We start from the raw sequence: 18,982 nt of genomic DNA, 5'->3' as shown, positions 1-18,982 counted from the left end.
ACAACTTTATCGTAGTTAATTAAATTTGGGTAAGCAAAAGCTTCCATTGTTGAAAGCCATTCAGGTATCTTAATATAATTGTTTTCTTTTATTTTTTCCCATTCTAAAAAAAGGGCATTCCTTATAAAATGGTTTTGAAAGTATCTATGCATTTTATTCTTTCCGTACCACAGAAAAGCATGCCAACCAATTTGTAGGTCATGCCCCCCTACGTACAATAGTCTTTTATCTCTAAGCATTATCCATTCTTTAAGCCATGTTAAAATAGTTGCTTGGTACTATAACCTCCAGTCCAGGAGTCCAAATCCTCCACTGTCTTTAACTTCTTGTAGCATTTTCACTTTAATTCGTGCTTTTTTCCCTTGCCAGATAAATTTCAGTATTATTTTTTCCAAGTTTTTTATTAATTTTCCAATATTACATTTACATATTTGAAAAGTAATGTGGCAGCTGGGTACAATAATTCCATTACATTTAAGTATCATCAATGCAAATCTCAAAGTATTACAACAACTAATTCCCTCTCTTTCCCCTGTAAGATATACTGTCTCATATTCGAACCAACACAGTTCTTATTTTATCAATCAAACAAAAAATAACTTTCTAGCATTCATCAATAATCTTCAGTTTATACATATCTTAATTAATTTGACATTCCATCTTTTAGACAATCCATAACCTAATAATTTTTTCTTAACTTTAATTTCCCATTGATATTTTGAATTTAATGTTTAATCTTTATCATTTCCAAATTTTAAATGACCCCAATTTCTGTCACGATTCCCCCACAGTCTAAAGTTCCAGATACACCTCTTATCTATACATAATTCTCACCATCTGCATTAACTAATTAATAACACAGTGTAATATTCTTATTTTTCTAGTAATTCTCAAATATCTTAGAACCTCAAATTTAATAGCCAAAATTTCTTTTATTTCCACACTTAGTATTTCCTCTTTTTTCCCTCTTTATGTCTCCTATCTCATATTTGAGGCTAGTAATTTTTTTTAAACTATTAGCATTTATACCACAAACCATTATACAAATTTAATTATTAGTGTTTATACTTCTAAGTTTTACTTAACCTTTATCTCAACTCATAACAATATCTTGAATTCAAATCTTAATTTTTTTAAACATTCAAACCTTTAGCCAATCAGTGACCAAATAATTAATTTTCTTTTAATATTTTAATTTAACATTTAATATTTTTTCCCAAATTTTTAATTAACCACAATCCTTTATTACAATTCCTCACACAATCTGATATTTAAAATACCTTATATATAGATTCTTACCATCTACCTTAGCAAACTAATAAAACAATAAAATATTCTTATTTCAATATTTATGCTTCTAGATTTTATATAACCACAATTTTCTTTGTCTCAAGTCATCACAATATCTTATATTCAGAATACATATTCTATCTATTTGGATATATTCTATTTTAAATCTCATGTGTAAATCAAAACCCCAATCCTTTTCATTCTTATTCTAGCTTTTTTTCTTTGCCAAATCATCTTTTGTGCCTTTGCTTTTAAATCATCAAATAGATCTCCTTGTGTTGTGGCTATTATTTGGTGTTGAAAAGACCATCCAGTTGCTGTTTTCTTAAGAGGACTAGCTGATCTAGCAGGTCGTCTCCTTATTTTTCCATCTCGACGTGGTTGTCCCAAAGTGTTTATCTTCTCTGCCATCTGTTTTTGATCTTCAGATTCCTTCTGGTTTAATAAGAAAAGTCCTTTCCTTGTTCTCTATTATCAATTTCTTTTCTGTATTTTCCATTATCTGTATTTGTTGAGTGGCTGAGTCTTCTGTCATAGCATTGATTGTTCTACTTTCTCTGTAGAATTCTGTTTAGATGATTCTTTAGTTAAAGTCATAATTTGGATTTGCATATCCAGGCTGCTTTCTTGTTTTCTCCTGCCACTTCTTATTTCATCCCCAATTGTAAGGAGAGTTTGGGCAATCACTTTTAACATACAAAGAATTTGTTCCTGTTCTTCCTCAGTAGGAAAAATCCATTCCTGTTCTTCCATTATAATATATTAAACTTAAAGCTTACAGTCAGAGAGTCCACTAAGTAAGGGGCTGAGCTGAGTTCCTTGCAGCTGATGTTTCAAGGTTGCTTATATCTTATCTATTTTCAAAGCTGTCAACAAGTCTCTCTTAAAGATATAGAGTGTCTCATAGTAATCTTTAATAATTTTTTTAATTGTATCATTTTGTAACTGTAATTCTCCTTTGGGATCTTGCAACTTACTTATCAATTTTTTCTCTTTCTTTTTTCAGTCTATGCTAACCATCTCCCTGGCTTGTTGGCATTTTCAAAGAAATTCTGTTTAGACCTTTTAATCTGTTGGGCCATTATTTCCATCTCAGCTAAATTTAATTTATGCTTTATTATCTCCATTTGTTTCTTAAGTATTTTCTTTTGTGGATCTATTTGTAATTCTGATTCTAGCTTTCTGAGCTCTTCCTTCAACTTTAACTGTAGTTGTTTCTTTTCTTTATCCTTTTTAGCGATATAAGTTATAGCCTACCCTCTGAAATATGCTTTAGCTGTGTCCCACACATTTTTTTTTATTTTAATTCCATTTATATTTTGAAGTGATGTTTCTTCTTTCTTGTTTATCTTGAAGAAAAATTCCATTTCCTTTGTTGGTAGTTGTAAGAATTCTTTTTCTGTCAATATAGATTTATTCAAGGACCGCCTTGATTTTTTCTTAGTTCCTTTCCAAGTCATTTTTATTGGGTTATGGTCTGCCCAAACATTAGTTCTATCTCAACTTCTTGTACCATCATTTTTAGTTCCCAAATCATATTGATTCTAGACCATGATTTATGTCTATTTGAATAAAATGTGTATTGCAATTTTTTGGGGTTTTTTCTCTCTCCATATATCTTGAATGCAGAGTTCTTCTATCATTTTTAAGAACGCTTTATGTAATATATTTGCTCCTTTTCTCCCTTGTTTGGCACTTTTATAGTCCAAAGTTCCATCTACTATTGCATTAAAGTCTCCCATTAATACAAAGATTTTGATACTATAGATCTAATATTTTTTTATACCGTAGAGTTTTTGATAAAATTGCTCTTGTTTATCATTAGGTGCATATATTGCTACCATCAGTATCTGTTTTTGATCCATCATTATTTCCACCATTAATATTCTCCCCTCTTCATCTGCGTAAATTTGTTTGAGGTTCATCTTTTCTTTAATGTATAAATCTATTCCTCTTTTCTTTTGAGATGCTAATGTGAAGTAAAGTTTACCAATTTTCGGTTGTTCTAAAAAATTGTAATGTCTCTTAATATGTGTTTCTTGAAGACAAATTATATTCATTTTTAATTTTTGTAGTTGTGTAAAGATTTTTCTCCTTTTTGAAGGAGAATTTAGTCCATTTATATTTATTGACAAATTCCCACTCTCCTCCATCTCTTTCAGTTATATCTAGGTCTTAGTCTTCTAGTCGATCTTATCTGTCTCTGGTCTCTTGGTCTTGCTCCTTGCTTCTGCATGTGTGTTTTTGATTTCTTCCTCCTCTCTTTGTTTGACTGCTCCTTCTACTGCCGTTTTTTCTTGTTTCTTTGGTTCAGGGTCGCCTCTTTCCAGAAATTCTCTGTGATTATTGAAGAACTCCATTGCTTTAAGTGGTGTGTCCAGTCGATATCTTTTCATATCTCAATAAATTAAGATCCCTTCTGGAATCAGCCATCTGAAATTCACTCCTTTTTCAGTTAATTTCCTAGTTAGGAACTGATATTCTCTTCAAAACTCTCTTATTCTCGTAGGAATTTGTTTGAGGTCTACAATTTCTTTTTCTTTATATTTGAATGGTTCATCTCTTACTTTTCTCAAAATCTCATCTCTTGTAGATCTTTTAAGAAATCTAACATGCACTTCCCTGGGTACTTTATTTCTTCTAGCATAGTTTGAGTTGATAGATCTGCTTTAGTTCTCTTTCCATTTGCAATTTCCCAGTTCCTAATGTGTCTACCAGTAGTTATCAAGCCTAGGAGATCCTCTTCCTTATCTTCTATTATATTTTGGAATCATAAAAAGTATGAGGCCTTTTCCATTTCTATGATGGCTGTTGAATATTCTAATTCTCCATTTATTTGCATTAATTTTTGATTTTCATCTTTTAAAACTTCTAATTTCTGGTCAACCTCAGTTGATTTATCTTCTATTTTTTGAATTCTTTGTTGGTTGTCTGTGATCATCTGTTTAAAATTTTCAATTTGAGAATCTATATTGTTAATTTTTTGGTTCATTTTATCAAATTCACTTTTCAACTCCTCATGGTTTTGCAATGTGCTGCCATGTGAATAGCGATTGCCTCTTGAATTGCTTGCAGAGTTGTTTGCGTATCTTTCTGGAAGGTATCTGTCTTCTCCTGTTGGAACATTGTAGCAATTGATCTCTGATAGACTGGACTTGCAGAGGCCAAGGAGGGAGCAGAAGATCCTTTTTTTCCAGCTTTAGATACGTTTGGGGCACTCATATGTTGTTATCCACCAAGTAAAGTCAAATTTTAAATCCAATGAGCTCCTAATAATTAGGAGAGGTAAAAAGCCAAAATTTATAATCCACAGAATTCTGTTCAAAAGGGTTTCTTGGTATTCACTCCTTCAGAGCCAGCTTATAACAATTCCAAATTACGGTAAGTTGTATTTGTAATCCAGGGGAGTCTGATGACTCCAAACACAGTTTTATTTATAGTTATAATCCATCCTGTGAGACAGGGCAAACCAAAAAGAGTCTTTCTTTCCCAACCAGAATCTTCAAGCACACTCAGATAAGCAATGTCTGGGCATACAGTCGAGTTTTGCTCCAATCAGGAGAAACTGTATAATTCTCAGTTTCGCCACTAGATGTCATTAGATGTCCATTCCCACCATATTTTAAGAAAATTTAAAAAGTAAAAGTTCTGATGACTTTCAAATAAAAAATAGACAAAGAGGATCTATAGAGCCAAAAGCTTCCCAAATTATCCTTCTTCTATGCCTTAGACAGCTACACATTAATATGGTAAGTCAATTTTAGTTTGCCAAAAGCTTAAACCGCCAGTTATAGTTCAGGATGGAGGGGTAAGAGAGAAACCCCCCCCTCCTTGGAGCTAAAGGCTTTGTTCTGAAAGGCTGTTGAAATGCTGTTAATGGAGCTGGTATTTCAACTTGCAGAGAGATAAAGAAAGTATTCTCACCCAGATCAGCTGTTTGCTTTTGCTTTGAAGTTCTTTGTCTCTGACAATCAGCTGCTAATGGCAGACTACATGGGTGCAGTCGGCCTTTCTTCCCGCCGGTCCCAAGGGCTCCTTTGGATCTAGCAGGCCAGCTACCGCTGACCTGCAATCTGCAAGGTTTCACCCTTTGGCCAGTCACCTCTACGGGGTGACTTTCAGTCCTGTTGGACTCCCCGGTTGGTAGAAATCGGACTTGGGGAGAGGAGAATCATTCCCTAGAGCCCATCTTGCAGCAACATCACCGGAAACTCCTCAACAAATGTTTTTTCTTGCCTAAGTGTAAAATTTTACTTTTATCCACACTGAATTTCATTTTGTTACATAGAGCCCAGTGTTCAAGTATGTCAAGATCCATCTGGATCTTGAGTTTATCTTCTGGGGTGTTGGCTGTTCCTGCCAGCTTAGTGTTATCTGCAAATTTGATGAGTTCCCCTTCTATTCCCTCATCTAAAATAATGTATGAAGATATTGAACAGAACTGGGCCTAAAAAGTATGCCCACCTCCCTCCATATTGATGTAGTTCCGTTAGGATTAAATGTTGAATACGGTTTGTCAGCTGGTTACAAATCCATCTGATGGTGGGGCTATGGTGGAGCACTGGCAGTGGTCTTCCTCCTGTCCGAGGTTTTCATTGTTGTGAGCATTTCTGTTGAGGATTGGCAGCAGGGGTGGGGTGGGGTTGATGTTTGGTTTTTATTCCCCCCGCAATCTGCTGGGTGGTTGCAGCAGATTTTGGTCACTTCACATGACCCTGGGACACTGTGACCATCATAAATATGAATCAGTTGCCAAGCATCCAGACCCTGGAGATGCTGCAACATTCCAGCTGATCGGCACTTCTTCTGGGCTCAGAAGTGCCAGGATCAGCACTGAGCTGGACCCTGGTGCTGATCCTGGTGCTTCCACTGAGCCCTGACAGCCCCAAAGAAGCGCTGATCCTGGCGCTTCTGCTGAGCCCTGACAGCCCTGCAGCTCCAGCCATCTCTCACTCAGGCTTGTGTGGTGCTGCCACTGGTTCAGCTCATTCCCCTCCCCCGCTACCACTTTTCTAGGATGGTCGCATACCACCTGCCAGGTGCCAATGTACCATAGGTAGTACCCGTACCACTGGTTGAAAAGCCCTGGTATAAAAGAGTAAACAGATCTTTGAAATAAAGATAGCTAAAAATATTACTGTATTGTTTTCAAGAAAATGGTGTGTACATTTCCTTGAGGGCACCATCAACAAAATTCAACTTTAAAAGACAGTTTATTGTTCTAATGGTGTAATTCTCTCTCTAGGTCTGCCTCCAGTTCCATCTACCTCGGGGACAAAGTTTGCAGAGACTTCTGTGCGAGAACGCATGAGAGAGAAATTGAAGGCTGCACGAGTAAGACGGCAGAAATCCTGTTCCCAACAATGCCTCTCATAACACCTGGTTCTTTGGAGAGATCACACTGGGGATTGTTGGTATATTTGGGATGCAGTAGATAGGCAGAAGTATAGCTATGTGTAATTTTAAAGAAAGAAGAAAAATAATTTGTAGCTCAATAAGAATGAATTTAATTCCATTGTTGATGGCATTGAGAAGAAAAAATTTGAATTGCCCATCTCATTCCCTTGTGATGGAATTGTTACAGTATTTCACATCTTTTTTGATATCTTTGATTGGCTGCATGGAGTCAAAACATTGCTCAAGCCTACATTTTTCCTCTCTTTTGTAATTAGCAGCTTCATTAGCAACCAGACATGACTTTGTGCCAAATTGGAATAATCAGTGAAAAACATGCAAAAATGGAAACAGACCTAATCTTGCCATGCTGGGTTTTTTATGATGAATTCCTAGTAATTGAATAGGACTCTAAGGTGGTTGGAGTGGGTGCTGCTGGGTTGGAAAATTCAGTTTCTGGATTTTTGCCTGACAGCTGGTCCCAGAGTAATCCTTTTTAGTGCTCTGTGGCAACAAAGAAAGACTTCATGGGAGTTGAAAATGAGGATTGAATGGAGCTAAAATTTCCCCATCTCTGAACAAGATCACTGCTGTTACATGGAATGGATCACTGAAATATGTATTAAAGTTTAGATCTGTTTTCTGAAATTCTAAGTTCTTCCTTAAATGCTTTACTAACAGCTTTTTCCTTTCTGGAGTATTTCTAATGTGCTTTGTCATAATTCTGTGTGCTTTATTGTAGAGAATATCATAACTTAAATAAGTAATGTAATACAGTGGTCGCCAACCCGTGGGCTATGGCCCACTACCAGGCTGTGAGCTGAAATAAGAGATGTCTTTGAGACTTATATTATGTTAAAATAACTCTGTTAGCAGACTGAACATCCTGAAATCCAAATCTTGAGATCAGGAATCTGTATTTTCTCTGGACTTGTGGCAGCTTCCAGAACTTCCAAAAGTGGTTTGTTTGGATGACCTATTGAGTTTTTGTGTGTACTTGATAGTTCAGAACTGCTGATGCAAAGTGATACATGATCCAGCTCTGGATGAACCAAGGAACACAACAAAGTATCTGACATTTGGACATGATTTGTCATTTGTTTGCTTTCTATAATATTCAGGCTTATCTCAACTGCCCTTTCTTGAAACTAGAAGAGGTTGGGTCTATTGCTGTGCATAAAAAATTGTTCTTAATATTTCCATTTTCTCTGCTTATTAAAAATCTAATGCACATTTATTTCTCCATCTTCTGGTAAAGCATAATTTAAAATATGTCCATTGTATTGACTACACTTATTTATTATACAGAAAATTTGAAGTCAATATAAGTTAATTAATGCAGTTTTTATCCATATATATATTTGCAGATAAGTGATCATTTGTTGAGTGCAGTACAAAGAAAAAAAGGCAAGGTATCTGCAAGAGTGAAGTTTCATGATGCTGTTAGAAGAGGCAAACAATCACAGGTGATGAGTGTCAGTTGAATAGTGATGGCTTTTCAGGTTATTTTGTGATTATTTAAGACTGAATTATGAATTAAGTATGGTTATAAAATACCCTTGAGCATATATGAGCATATATGACCTTGAAAAACAAAGTAATTAGGAAATGGTCCAGAAACATATGTTTTATGCACCATTAGCTGCATTTAGCTTTTTACTTCCAAAGTTGAAAGATGTTGTGATGTGACTTCATGACCCACAGTGCAAAAGGAGAAGTTATGCAGGATATGATATCAGCTCCAAGATGTCCAAAATCTTGATATATTTTTTCTCTTTCTTCCATTCATATCTATAGATAGAAATCTGCTGATGAATCAAATTATTTAATGTGTTCCAAAAACGTGGAATACATTTTGGTGATGTAAAACTCTGTATAGAAAACTGTTAAATTTTGAATTTCTAAATGTGCCTAATAAACGTCCTCCAGTAGGCAGTATGGATTGAGAAGTGGTGTTTCAATCAAAATAGAGCTGGAAGCAACCCTGGAGGTCATCTAATCCAACTCCCTGCTCAAGGAGGAGACCCTATAATATTTCAGACAAGTGACTATCCAGTCTCTTCTTAAAAATCTCTAGTGATGAAGCATCCACAACTTCTGGTAGCAAGTTGTTCCACTGGTTAATTGTCCTCACTGGAAGTTTCGCCTTAATTCCAGGTTGCTTCTCTCCTTGATTAGTTTCCATCCATTGTTGCTTGTCCTGCTCTCTGATGCTTTGGAAAATAAGTTGATCTCCTCTTATTTGTGGCAGTCTCTCTGGTATACTATTATGTCACCCCTAGTCCTTCTTTTCTCTAGACTAGCCGAACTCAAATCCTGCAACTATTCTTCATATGTTTTAGTCTCCAAGACTTTAATCATCTTAGTTGCTTTTCTTTGCACTTTTCCAAGTCTCAACATCTTTTTTGTAATGTGACCAAAACTGGATGCAGTATTCCAGGTATGGCCTTACTAAGGTTTTATAAAGCAGTACTAATACTTCACATGATTTTGATTCTGTGCCTCTGTTTATACAACCAAGATGTCAGAATCCAGTTGCATTTCATTTCTATCTATCTACTCTGATTTAAAACCAATGCTTACTATCTCGTGGATTCTGTCATACTACTAAAGGGGAGGGGGTATGCATGGGGTTTTTACTACTTTCACTTCCTTTATTCACTACAAAGTAACCTTTGTTGATTCACTTTGGGTCTGCTAACCATAACAATGTGGCCATCTGCCTTTCATCCTATGCCCCTCTGAAACTCTCCTCTTTACCGACAGCGAGGGGAAAAGGGAGGGGGAAAGATGCAGCAACTGGGATCTAGGTAATAATAGGATTGAATGATTGTGCCAACGGAGCCGGACTGATGTTATTTTTCCTGGAGTTAACACCTAGAAATCTGCCGGTTTGAACCGCCCAAAAGAACTGTGGGGTGGTGGGCTGCTTGGGAACACTTTAAAACATTGAATGGTGGGGGGTTCCTTCAGATCCTGTCTAGCATGCCTACAGTCAATTTCTCTTAATAAAAATTCCTGTTGGAAGAGACCGTTTCCAAGAGTTCTATTTTCTTAAGATGTAGATTAAAGTGGGTCCTTACACAAGGATTGCATTAGCTATTTTGGCTTCTGCTGCACACTGCTCACTCATATTTACATGACCTTCCACTAGGACTCCAAACTCCCTCTCACAGTTACTGTTTTTGAATCAGATTTTGCCTAATCTGTACTTGAACCTTTGGTTTTTTGTGCCCAGGTGTAAAACCTTGTTTTTTTCCACATTAAATTTCATTTTGTTAGATAAGGCCCATTTTTCAAGTCTGTCAAGATCTTTTTGGATCCTGAGCTTATTTTCTGCTATTCCTGCCAGCTTAGTATTTGCAAATTTGATGAGTTCACCTTCTGTTCCCACATCTAAGTCATTTATGGAGATATTGAAGAATACTGGACCTAAGATGGAACCTTGTGGTACCCCACTGTTTCTTCCTTCCATTTAGATGTAGTATCATTAAGGATTAGTCGTTGAATAGTTTGTCAGCCAGTTACAAATCCATCTGGTGGTGATGCTGTCTATCCCACATTTTTCTAGCTTACCAAGAGGTTGGTTGTAGTCTACTTAGTTGAATGCCTTGCTGAAGTCTAAGTATATATGTCCACAGCATTTCACTGAACTACTAATTTAGTCACTTTGTCAAAGAATCAAGATTGGTTTAGCATGAAGAAACCCATGTTGGCTTTTAGTTATAACATTATTTGTTTCTAGATGTTTGTTTAGGGTCAGTGTTACATTTCAACTCAACTTTTATATCATCTTCAACAGGGCCTGGAGAGGGTAGTAAAAAACTTAGAGTTCAGAACTAAAGAATGCAGGTTTTGGACACTCAGTATTTCAAGAGGGAATTTTGAATGAAAATTGGTATATGTGTGCAGAAACATTTGTTTTTGAGAAGACTGTTTGAGTAATGGTCAGAAATGCATAGTTAGTGTTGTAGTTCTCTATGAGGGATAAATAGTAATAATTCTTTTTTAATTCTGTTAACAGAGTTGTATGATTAATTTTTTTAAAAAAAAATAAAATTACTTTTCCTCATTAGATTCAGACAGGTTGTCCTTCTTCTGAAGAATCCTATAATTTCTTTATTTTCCATTTTGATCCTGGGGAAGAGAATGTATGGAATGATGGACAAAAAAATGAAAAGAATGTATCAGATCTAAATGACAAGGGCAGGGAGAGCCAGAAATCTACACTCAGCAGTCAGGAAGAACAAGAAGAAAATGAAATGGTAATCATGAAGAAGCATGTACATATCTCTTTAAACAAATGTTTAGCTGACTGGTTGTATTTTATTGTAAACAAAATGTGGAAGCTTGTAGTTAATATCATGCCTCTCCCCTCCTCTCCTCTTTCCATCTATGCACATAGGGTATCATATCTTAAGACAGTCTTATATTACATATACTGGAGAATTTAAGTAAAAAATGATGAAAAATTGGTTATTTGTGGCTAAAAGCAACACGTTTGTTAAGACTAAATATTTTCTGCCATAGATATCTATAGTAATCCTATTTGGAAAAAAGTTAAATTTTACTTAGAAAGAAAATCTCTTTACTTTGAGGGAATATTTTATACCCAGTGAGTTAACCATGACAGTAAGCACCAACAAGGAATATCAATAGGAAATAGTATCACTTCTCAGTTTAGTGTAAAGATAATTCTAAAATAAATGAATGCATAGTACCACAAAATGCAAGAATTGTGTGATGAATGTTATGAAGATTTGTTCAGCATTCACTGACAGATTCTGTTACTCATTGCTAAGACTCATGCTTTATTCTTCATCAAAATCCAATTCATCCCTCACTCTTTTAATAACTGTTTTTAATTCCATTATTTCTCTTGTAATCCCATATGTTTACTAAATATTATAAATTAGACTCTTTGTCTTAGGAAGCTCAATTTTAGTAAAAATAGAATACATGTACATGTAAAAATAGAATACATGTACTATACATGTACTATACACACATATACGTACATATATACATACATGCACAGTTGCAACTGTGACAACTCATTATTTGTGTAAATTTTTTAGATTGCTAAATTGCTTTAATACTTTGTTAGCAATCTAAAAAATTTATGTGTGTGTGTGTGTGTGTGTACACACACACACACACACACACACACACAGAAAGGACACTGTGGCTCGGTGGGTTAGGACGCTGAGCTTGTTGATCAGAAGGTTGGCAGTTTGACGGGTCGAATCCCGAGTGTCGCATAACAAAGTGAGCGCCTGTTACTCGTCCCAGCTTCTGCCAACCTAGCAGTTTGAAAGCACATTAAAAAATGCAAGTAGAAAAATAGGGACCACTACGGTGGGAAGGTAACAGCGTTCCGTGTGCCTTTGGCGTCTAGTCATGACCACGGAGATGTCCTCGGACAAGCGCTGGCTCTTTGGCTTTGAAACGAAGATGAGCACCGGCCCCTAGAGTTGGAAACGACTAGCACACATGTGCGGGGGAACCTTTACCTTATATATACACATACACATACACACACACATATATGTATTTGAAATCAGTAAAAATAAAAACAATGAACTCCAGGATATAAGAAAAAATTCTTCTTTATTGCTAACCCGGTCTCTGGTTGATTTTTTAAAATTGCGCCTACCAGCTGTTTGGCATGTATCAGCTGTTTGGCACATAAGCCTCATCGCGCCGTGTGCAGTCATGCGCTGGCTGACAGGCTCTTCGCTCGAAGTAGAGTCAAGGAGGTTGTCTTGTTCTCTCGAGACCACAATCAAAACTGAAATCTATCTCACCATGCACAATAAAACAAAAAATAACAAACCAGATTAAACATCCCACAAAATCACTCACAACTGACTATCATAACACTTGCCTTCATTCAAACACACCAAACGACCATGCAAAACAAGACAGACACACACAACAACCACACACTAAAAGAGTTTTGAGCTGCAGCAAACCAAATCACACAACAGAGCCGATTTTACGGCAACCAGGTAAAGAAGCACGAAGGAGAGCGAATCACTTACATGCCCCACGAGAACATCTGCTTCCTTCCACAGCAGAATCAGGCCTGCGATGACCGCACGCAAGGGAATGAGACGACCTCCTTGACTCTACTTCGAGCGAAGAGCCTGTCAGCCAGCGCATGACTGCACGCCGCGCGATGAGGCTTACGTGCCAAACAGCTGATATGCACCAAACAGCTGGTAGGCACGACTTTTAAAAATCAACCAGAGACTGGCTTTTACAACAAAGCTGGAACCACTGTGGTTATACACGAGTGAGCTTGTCACGAGTAGGCCACACCCACATTCCACAATTTGACCATTATTATTATTACCATATAAGTGTATGTACTTATCATTCAGCCCTTGCTCTGATGATGTCAACAGCTTGTTGACAAAAGCTCAGCAATAAAGAAGAATTTTTTCTTATATCCCGGAGTTCATCGTTTTTATTTTTACTGATTTCAAATGTCTACACCTGGGATTCCAGTTTTTAAATTTATTAAAAATTGTTTGTATGTGTGTGTGCATTCTGATATCAACTCCCAAAATTCCACAGCCAGCAAGGTGGTTGGTGCTATGTGGTAACTTCATGCTGGTGGGGAATTCTAGGAATTGATGTCCACCCATGTTAAAAGTTGCCGAGCTGCAAAAACACTTCTAGATTAATTTGCTGGTCTGCCCCTCCCCCACAATTGAGGTAGAACTAATTATGTCTTACACACCAGTGAAACATTGGGTCAGGTGTGGTTCTGTGTCCTCTTAGGCATGATTTTCTGAGGGTTAAGTTTAGGATTTGTTTTATTTGTTTTATTACTGGGACTTCAATTATAAGACTATAAAGAGGATTGGAAGCTTTTTTTTATCTAGATCATTTTTACATATTTCAGCAATGCCCAGATGGGTATTCATGTTAAAAATAAGTCAATATGGGTCATTTATGCTGCTTGTAAATTACGGTTATGAGAAGCATGTATGTATATTTGAGTTACGTTGAAATATAAAATTTTAGGCTTAACAGATGAGTTACAACACCCTCCTGAAATTGTAATCAGTTTGCAATAGAACATAGAATTGGTTGCAATGGTTACAGATGATTTTGTAGATTATATTGTTTTTTTCGTCCTTCTGTATCTCGTTTTTGGTTCTGGATAATTCCTGGCAGAGTTGTGGCTGTGAGTTTGTGGGTTGTTGCTATTCCTAGGAGTTGGAGAATTCTGGCTGTAATTTCTGACACCCCTTTTGTGTATAGTAGAGATAGTTGTTGCATTTTAGTTGGCTGTGTAGTGTGTTGTGATTTGTGTGCTGTATATCGGAATATGAAGTTTTTCGGATATCCGTTATGGAGAAGGACATCAAGCAACCATTTCTCTTCTGTTTTTCTTAGTATTGTGGTGTTGCAGTGTGTCCTGGCCCTTCTGAAGAGGGTCTGGAGACAGCTTCTTTTGTGTGCGGTGAAATGGTTGCTTGCGAAGCTGAGGATCTGCTCATGTGCATGGGTTTGTGGTAAATGCAGATTTCCAGTTCTCCATTGTCTAGTGCAGGGGTTTTCAACTTTTTCACCCATTGTATCACTTTTAGGATATGGCAACATCCAAGTACCACCAGTCGCCTAGCAAGGTGTCAAAAACTTGATGACCAAAAAAAGAAAAAGAAAAAAGTGATGAAGTACAGGTAGTGCTCGACTTACAACAGTTTGCTTAGTGACTGTTTGAAGTTACAATGGCCCTGAAAAAGTGCCCCACCAAGCCACAGTTGAGCAAGACACCTGCCTGCCTGCCCAGTGGCGCTCTTCTTCCTGTCCGAGGTTTTCATTGTTGTGAGCATTTCTGTTGAGGATTGGCAGTGGGGGTGGGGTGGGGGGGTGTTTGGTTTTTATTCCCCACCCCCCGTCTGCTAGGTGGTTGCAGCAGGTTTTGGTCACTTCACATGACCCTGGGACACTGTGACAGTCATAAATATGAATCAGTTGCCAAGCATCTGAATGTAAATCACAAGACCCTGGAGACGCTGCAACTTTCCAGCTGATCGGTACTTCTTCTGGGCTCAGCAGAAGTGCCAGGATCAGCACTGAGCTCCAGCTGGAGCCTGGCGCTGATCCTGGTGCTTCCACTGAGCCCTGACAGCCCCAAAGAAGCACTGATCCTGTCGCTTCCACTGAGCCCTGACAGCCCCGAAGAAGTGCTGATCCTGGCGCTTTCACTGAGCCCTGACAGCCCTGCAGCTCCAGTCATCTCTCGCTCAGGCTTGTGTGGTGCTGCCACCAGTTCAACTCATTCCCCTCCCCCGCTACCACTTTTCTAGGATGGTCGCATACCACCTGCCAGTGCCAATGTACCACAGTGGTACCTGTACCACTGGTTGAAAAGCCCTGGTCTAGTGTCCATATGTTGATGTCGAGGAATGGGAGTCTGTTGTCTGTTTCCGCTTCATGTGTGAATTTGATCCCAGGGAATATATTATTAAGTAGGTGGTGTGTTTCTTCAATTTGGGAGCGTTTGATGATGATGAAGGTGTCATTGATGTAATACAGGGGTGTCAAACTGCCGGCCCAGGGGCCGGAGCGTCATGGAGAAACCGCGCCCATCCCATTGCTGGCAATGGGAAAAAGTTCCAATACGTTGCGCGATGTCATGTGACGTCGCGAGTTTGACATGTCTGATGTAATATGTTCAGAATTTTGGTTGGATGGTGAGTAGAGCTATGGATTCAAGTCATTGCACGACTGCTTCTGCTATTAGGCTTGATATGGTTGATCCCATCGGGGTACCTTGTACTTGCTTGTAGATTTTTCTATTGAACTTGAATTATGTGTTGAGGCATAGATCCAGGAGTTTCATGATGGTTTCTGTGGACATAGTGTTCTATAATGGATTATCTTTGTGGGTATGGTGTTTACTGAGTAGCGGCTACGCTCTGTTTAGCCAGGTCGATATCAATCAAGGTGAAGAGAGCGGTGCCATCTAAAGAGACCATAATTTCTTTCTTACTGATCTTGGTGTGTTTGATGCATTGGAGAAATGGTTCTGGGGAATTTATTGAGTCAAGAAAAGATACAGAAAGATGAAAGAAACAATGTAATCTACAAAATCAACTGTAACAATTGCAACCAACTCTATGTGGGACAAACATCACATCAATTAAAAATCAGGATCCATGAACACTGGCTGGCAGTCAAATGCCTTGATCCCAAATCTGTAATCTCTACCCACACGGACACCAAACAGCACCAGTTCTATTAGGTAAAGGTAAAGGTAAAGGTTCCCCCGCACATGCGTGCTAGTCGTTTCCGATTCTAGGGGCCGGTGCTCATCTCCGTTTCAAAGCCGAAGAGCCAGCGCTTGTCCGAGGACGTCTCCGTGGTCATGTGGCCGGCATGACTAGACACCAAAGGCGCACGGAGCGCTGTTACCTTCCCACCGTAGTGGTCCCTATTTTTCTACTTGCATTTTGACGTGCTTTCGAACTGCTAGGTTGGCAGAAGCTGGGACGAGTAACAGGTGCTCACCCTGCTATGCGGCACTCGGGATTTGACCCGCCAAACTGCCGACCTTCTGATCGACAAGCTCAGCGTCCTAGCCCACTGAGCCACCGCATCCCTACCAGTTCTATTGGAGCAGCACAAAAAACATTGGCCACTACTACCTGCCACGTTTGTGAATTCATTGAAGCCTGGTATTCCACAAACAATTCCATCAACAGACATATTAACCTACAACCAGCCTACGATCTCCTCAAAATCTAAATCAACTGCATAGCCAACCAGTGACAGCACCAACCCTCAGTCAACCACACAAGCCCCCCAGCAGTTCATCTCCCAATGACCCTGACCTGATGTAACCTCCCCACCACAAGACTCACTGATGACTCACACATGATCCATCACAAAATCCTCACTCAATAGATTCACACTTGAAGCCCTTATAAATAGAAGAACACTGACACTGACATCCCCTAAACTCCACTGAAGATTTTATCTAGCCTGGTAACGAGCTCGGAGAATGAACCTTCACCCTCATTGTAATCAGTAATAGTCACCAGTGGTCTGATATGGTATATATAATTTTCTTGAGATAGTCCTCAAACATCAAGTGTACGTTTCCTGATAAAGATGATTCTTTGATGCAAAAATGATTGGAAATATTTTTCTTTGCAAAAACTCCTATGATTGGAAGTCTGTAAAACACAGTTCTGCTGCCCTTGAGTTCTGATTGAAAACATTTATGTGGTAAATACAGGATGAAGAGGAACATCTTTTCCATGATAAAGGGGATGGTGGCGTATTTGTTATAGAACAGACATGCCAAGATTTCTTAGAAATTAGATCTGCAGAATATGAAAGCTATTCTGGAAGGATGCAGAAAGAGAAAGATATATTGTTTATTCCCAGCATGTTAAGAGGTATGTTGGCTGGAAGTATTTTGAAATTTTGTGTGATACAGGTTAATTTATCAGATATAACATATAGCTATGTCTGTCTGTCTATCTATATCTATCATCTATCTAATTTTTTTTCATTATGACTGTAGTTCAAGAGAAAGACCTTGGTTTTTGATACATTAATTCTGAAATGCCTCTTGGTGGGTAGATTGTCTAAGATTTTACTAAGTAACATCCATTTTCTTACTGTAAAGGTGCATGGATTGCATATTTGTACCTTTGATCTTGAGTCCTGGCAACTGCCTGGACAACTCTTTGCAGTTTTCTTGGCAAGATTATTTGGAAGTAGTTTGCCGTCGTTGTTTCATCTCTTAAAAAAGCAAAAGCGGGGGTGTCAAACTCGCCATGTCACGTAACATGTCGCAATGAATTACAACTTTTTTCACCTTGGGGTAGGTGCGGCTTCCGCGTGACACATCCAGCCCATGGACCGGCAATTTGACACCCCTGAGCTAAAGACTTCAGGATTAAAATTTAGGAGGGTAAGACTAAATAGATGTTGTTTTAAAAAAGAGTTAACACTCAAGAGTAGATATGTGAATGTGCTGGGGAAAAATGAGAACTTAGGAAAACATACAGTTAAAATAGTCTAAATTTGTAGTATTATCAAATAAAAATAACAAAGTTGTGTGAATGGGTAATATCAAAGTCCATGTAAATGATAAAGCACAATGCTCAAATGAAGTGGAATGATAGATTTAAATTGAGATCAAGATAGGTTACAAATGTTGCTGTTTCTTTTTATTCATTAACCTTTTTTCTGAAAGTTAAAATTTAATAGTTTTTGTATGAAGTAGTGAAGGACAAAGCCTTGAATTATTTTTATTTTACTATAATGTTGGTACCTTCTTTTGTTTGTTCTTCCTTTTGTTAATATTTTGTTCATATATTATTATTATCTTTCTCATATTTTCTACTACCTTTTCTGTTGTTATCTTATGATTATATGCTTTGTTGTCTATATGTACACTGAGAGCTTATGCACCAGAGATAAATTCCTTGTGTGTTCAATCACACTTGGCCAATAATAATAATGATGATGATGATAGAAAGGATCTTGGAGGTCATCTGGTCCAACTCCATGCTCAGGCAGGAAACCTGTCACAGCCGTCCACGCTGAAAGAACAACGACAATGTGGTACGGGTGACGACGAGGTTTTCTTTACTTCAGAAAAGCCTAGCAGATACAAAGTCAGCGTTGGGAGCTAGCCGTCCCAACGCGTCTTTTATACATTGGGGGTGATTAGCCCCACCCCTCCCCATGCAAACCAGCATCCGGCTGAGTCTGCTCAAAACCCGCCCCCTTCCCAGCTCTCTGCACGGCACCCCACCCTTTGTGCCTGAGCTCCCACACAGACTCCAGGTGAGTGTATGCCCTTAACCCCCCTTTCGTGCTCCCCCACCCCTCCTCCGTGCTCCCCTCCACCGTCCAGCGTGTTAGTGTTACAGCCCCCCTAACAGCTCCCCACAACGCCCCGCTATCCGGTCTTCATTCTGAGCCGCCCGACGCCCCCTCTGAGTCGCCCGACGCCCCCGCCGAGGAGCAGGCGGCTGGGTAATCCCAGGACGAGCTGCGGCTGCCGGTCTGACTGCCTATGGGTCCCTTCAGCAGCTCCGTCGACGCAGACATGCCAGAAAGCCCCGGAACAGCTGCCCGTGGTTGCTGGCGGCCGTTTGACTTCTGGATGTGCTGTTCCTGGGTGGCTCCAGCAGGACGGTTCGGGCGGGCGGTTTGCGCGGCGTTTCCCCTGCTCCCCTCGTGATGTCGAGCCCACGGGGCTTGACAAAACCCAATACCATTTCAGACAAATGGCTGTCCAGTCTCTTCTTAAAAA

General features: G+C 38.7%; 1 protein-coding gene across 2 annotated transcripts in view; it reads left to right on the top strand.

Annotated features, from left to right (window-relative positions):
• Positions 1 to 18,982, top strand: part of CC2D2A (coiled-coil and C2 domain containing 2A) — a 258,232-nt gene that overhangs the window by 60,782 nt on the left and 178,468 nt on the right. For both annotated transcript variants that reach the window (XM_081332397.1, XM_081332396.1), the window contains exons 3-6: positions 6,536 to 6,624; positions 8,052 to 8,150; positions 10,761 to 10,949; positions 16,946 to 17,108. In XM_081332397.1, the coding sequence (XP_081188523.1) occupies positions 6,536 to 6,624; positions 8,052 to 8,150; positions 10,761 to 10,949; positions 16,946 to 17,108 (540 nt within the window). The remainder of the gene's footprint in view (positions 1 to 6,535; positions 6,625 to 8,051; positions 8,151 to 10,760; positions 10,950 to 16,945; positions 17,109 to 18,982) is intronic.

The sequence above is a fragment of the Vipera berus genome (assembly GCF_964194415.1).
Source record: "Vipera berus genome assembly, chromosome: 7".
Lineage (NCBI taxonomy): Eukaryota > Metazoa > Chordata > Lepidosauria > Squamata > Viperidae > Vipera > Vipera berus.
This window is presented reverse-complemented; position numbering and strand designations above follow the sequence as displayed.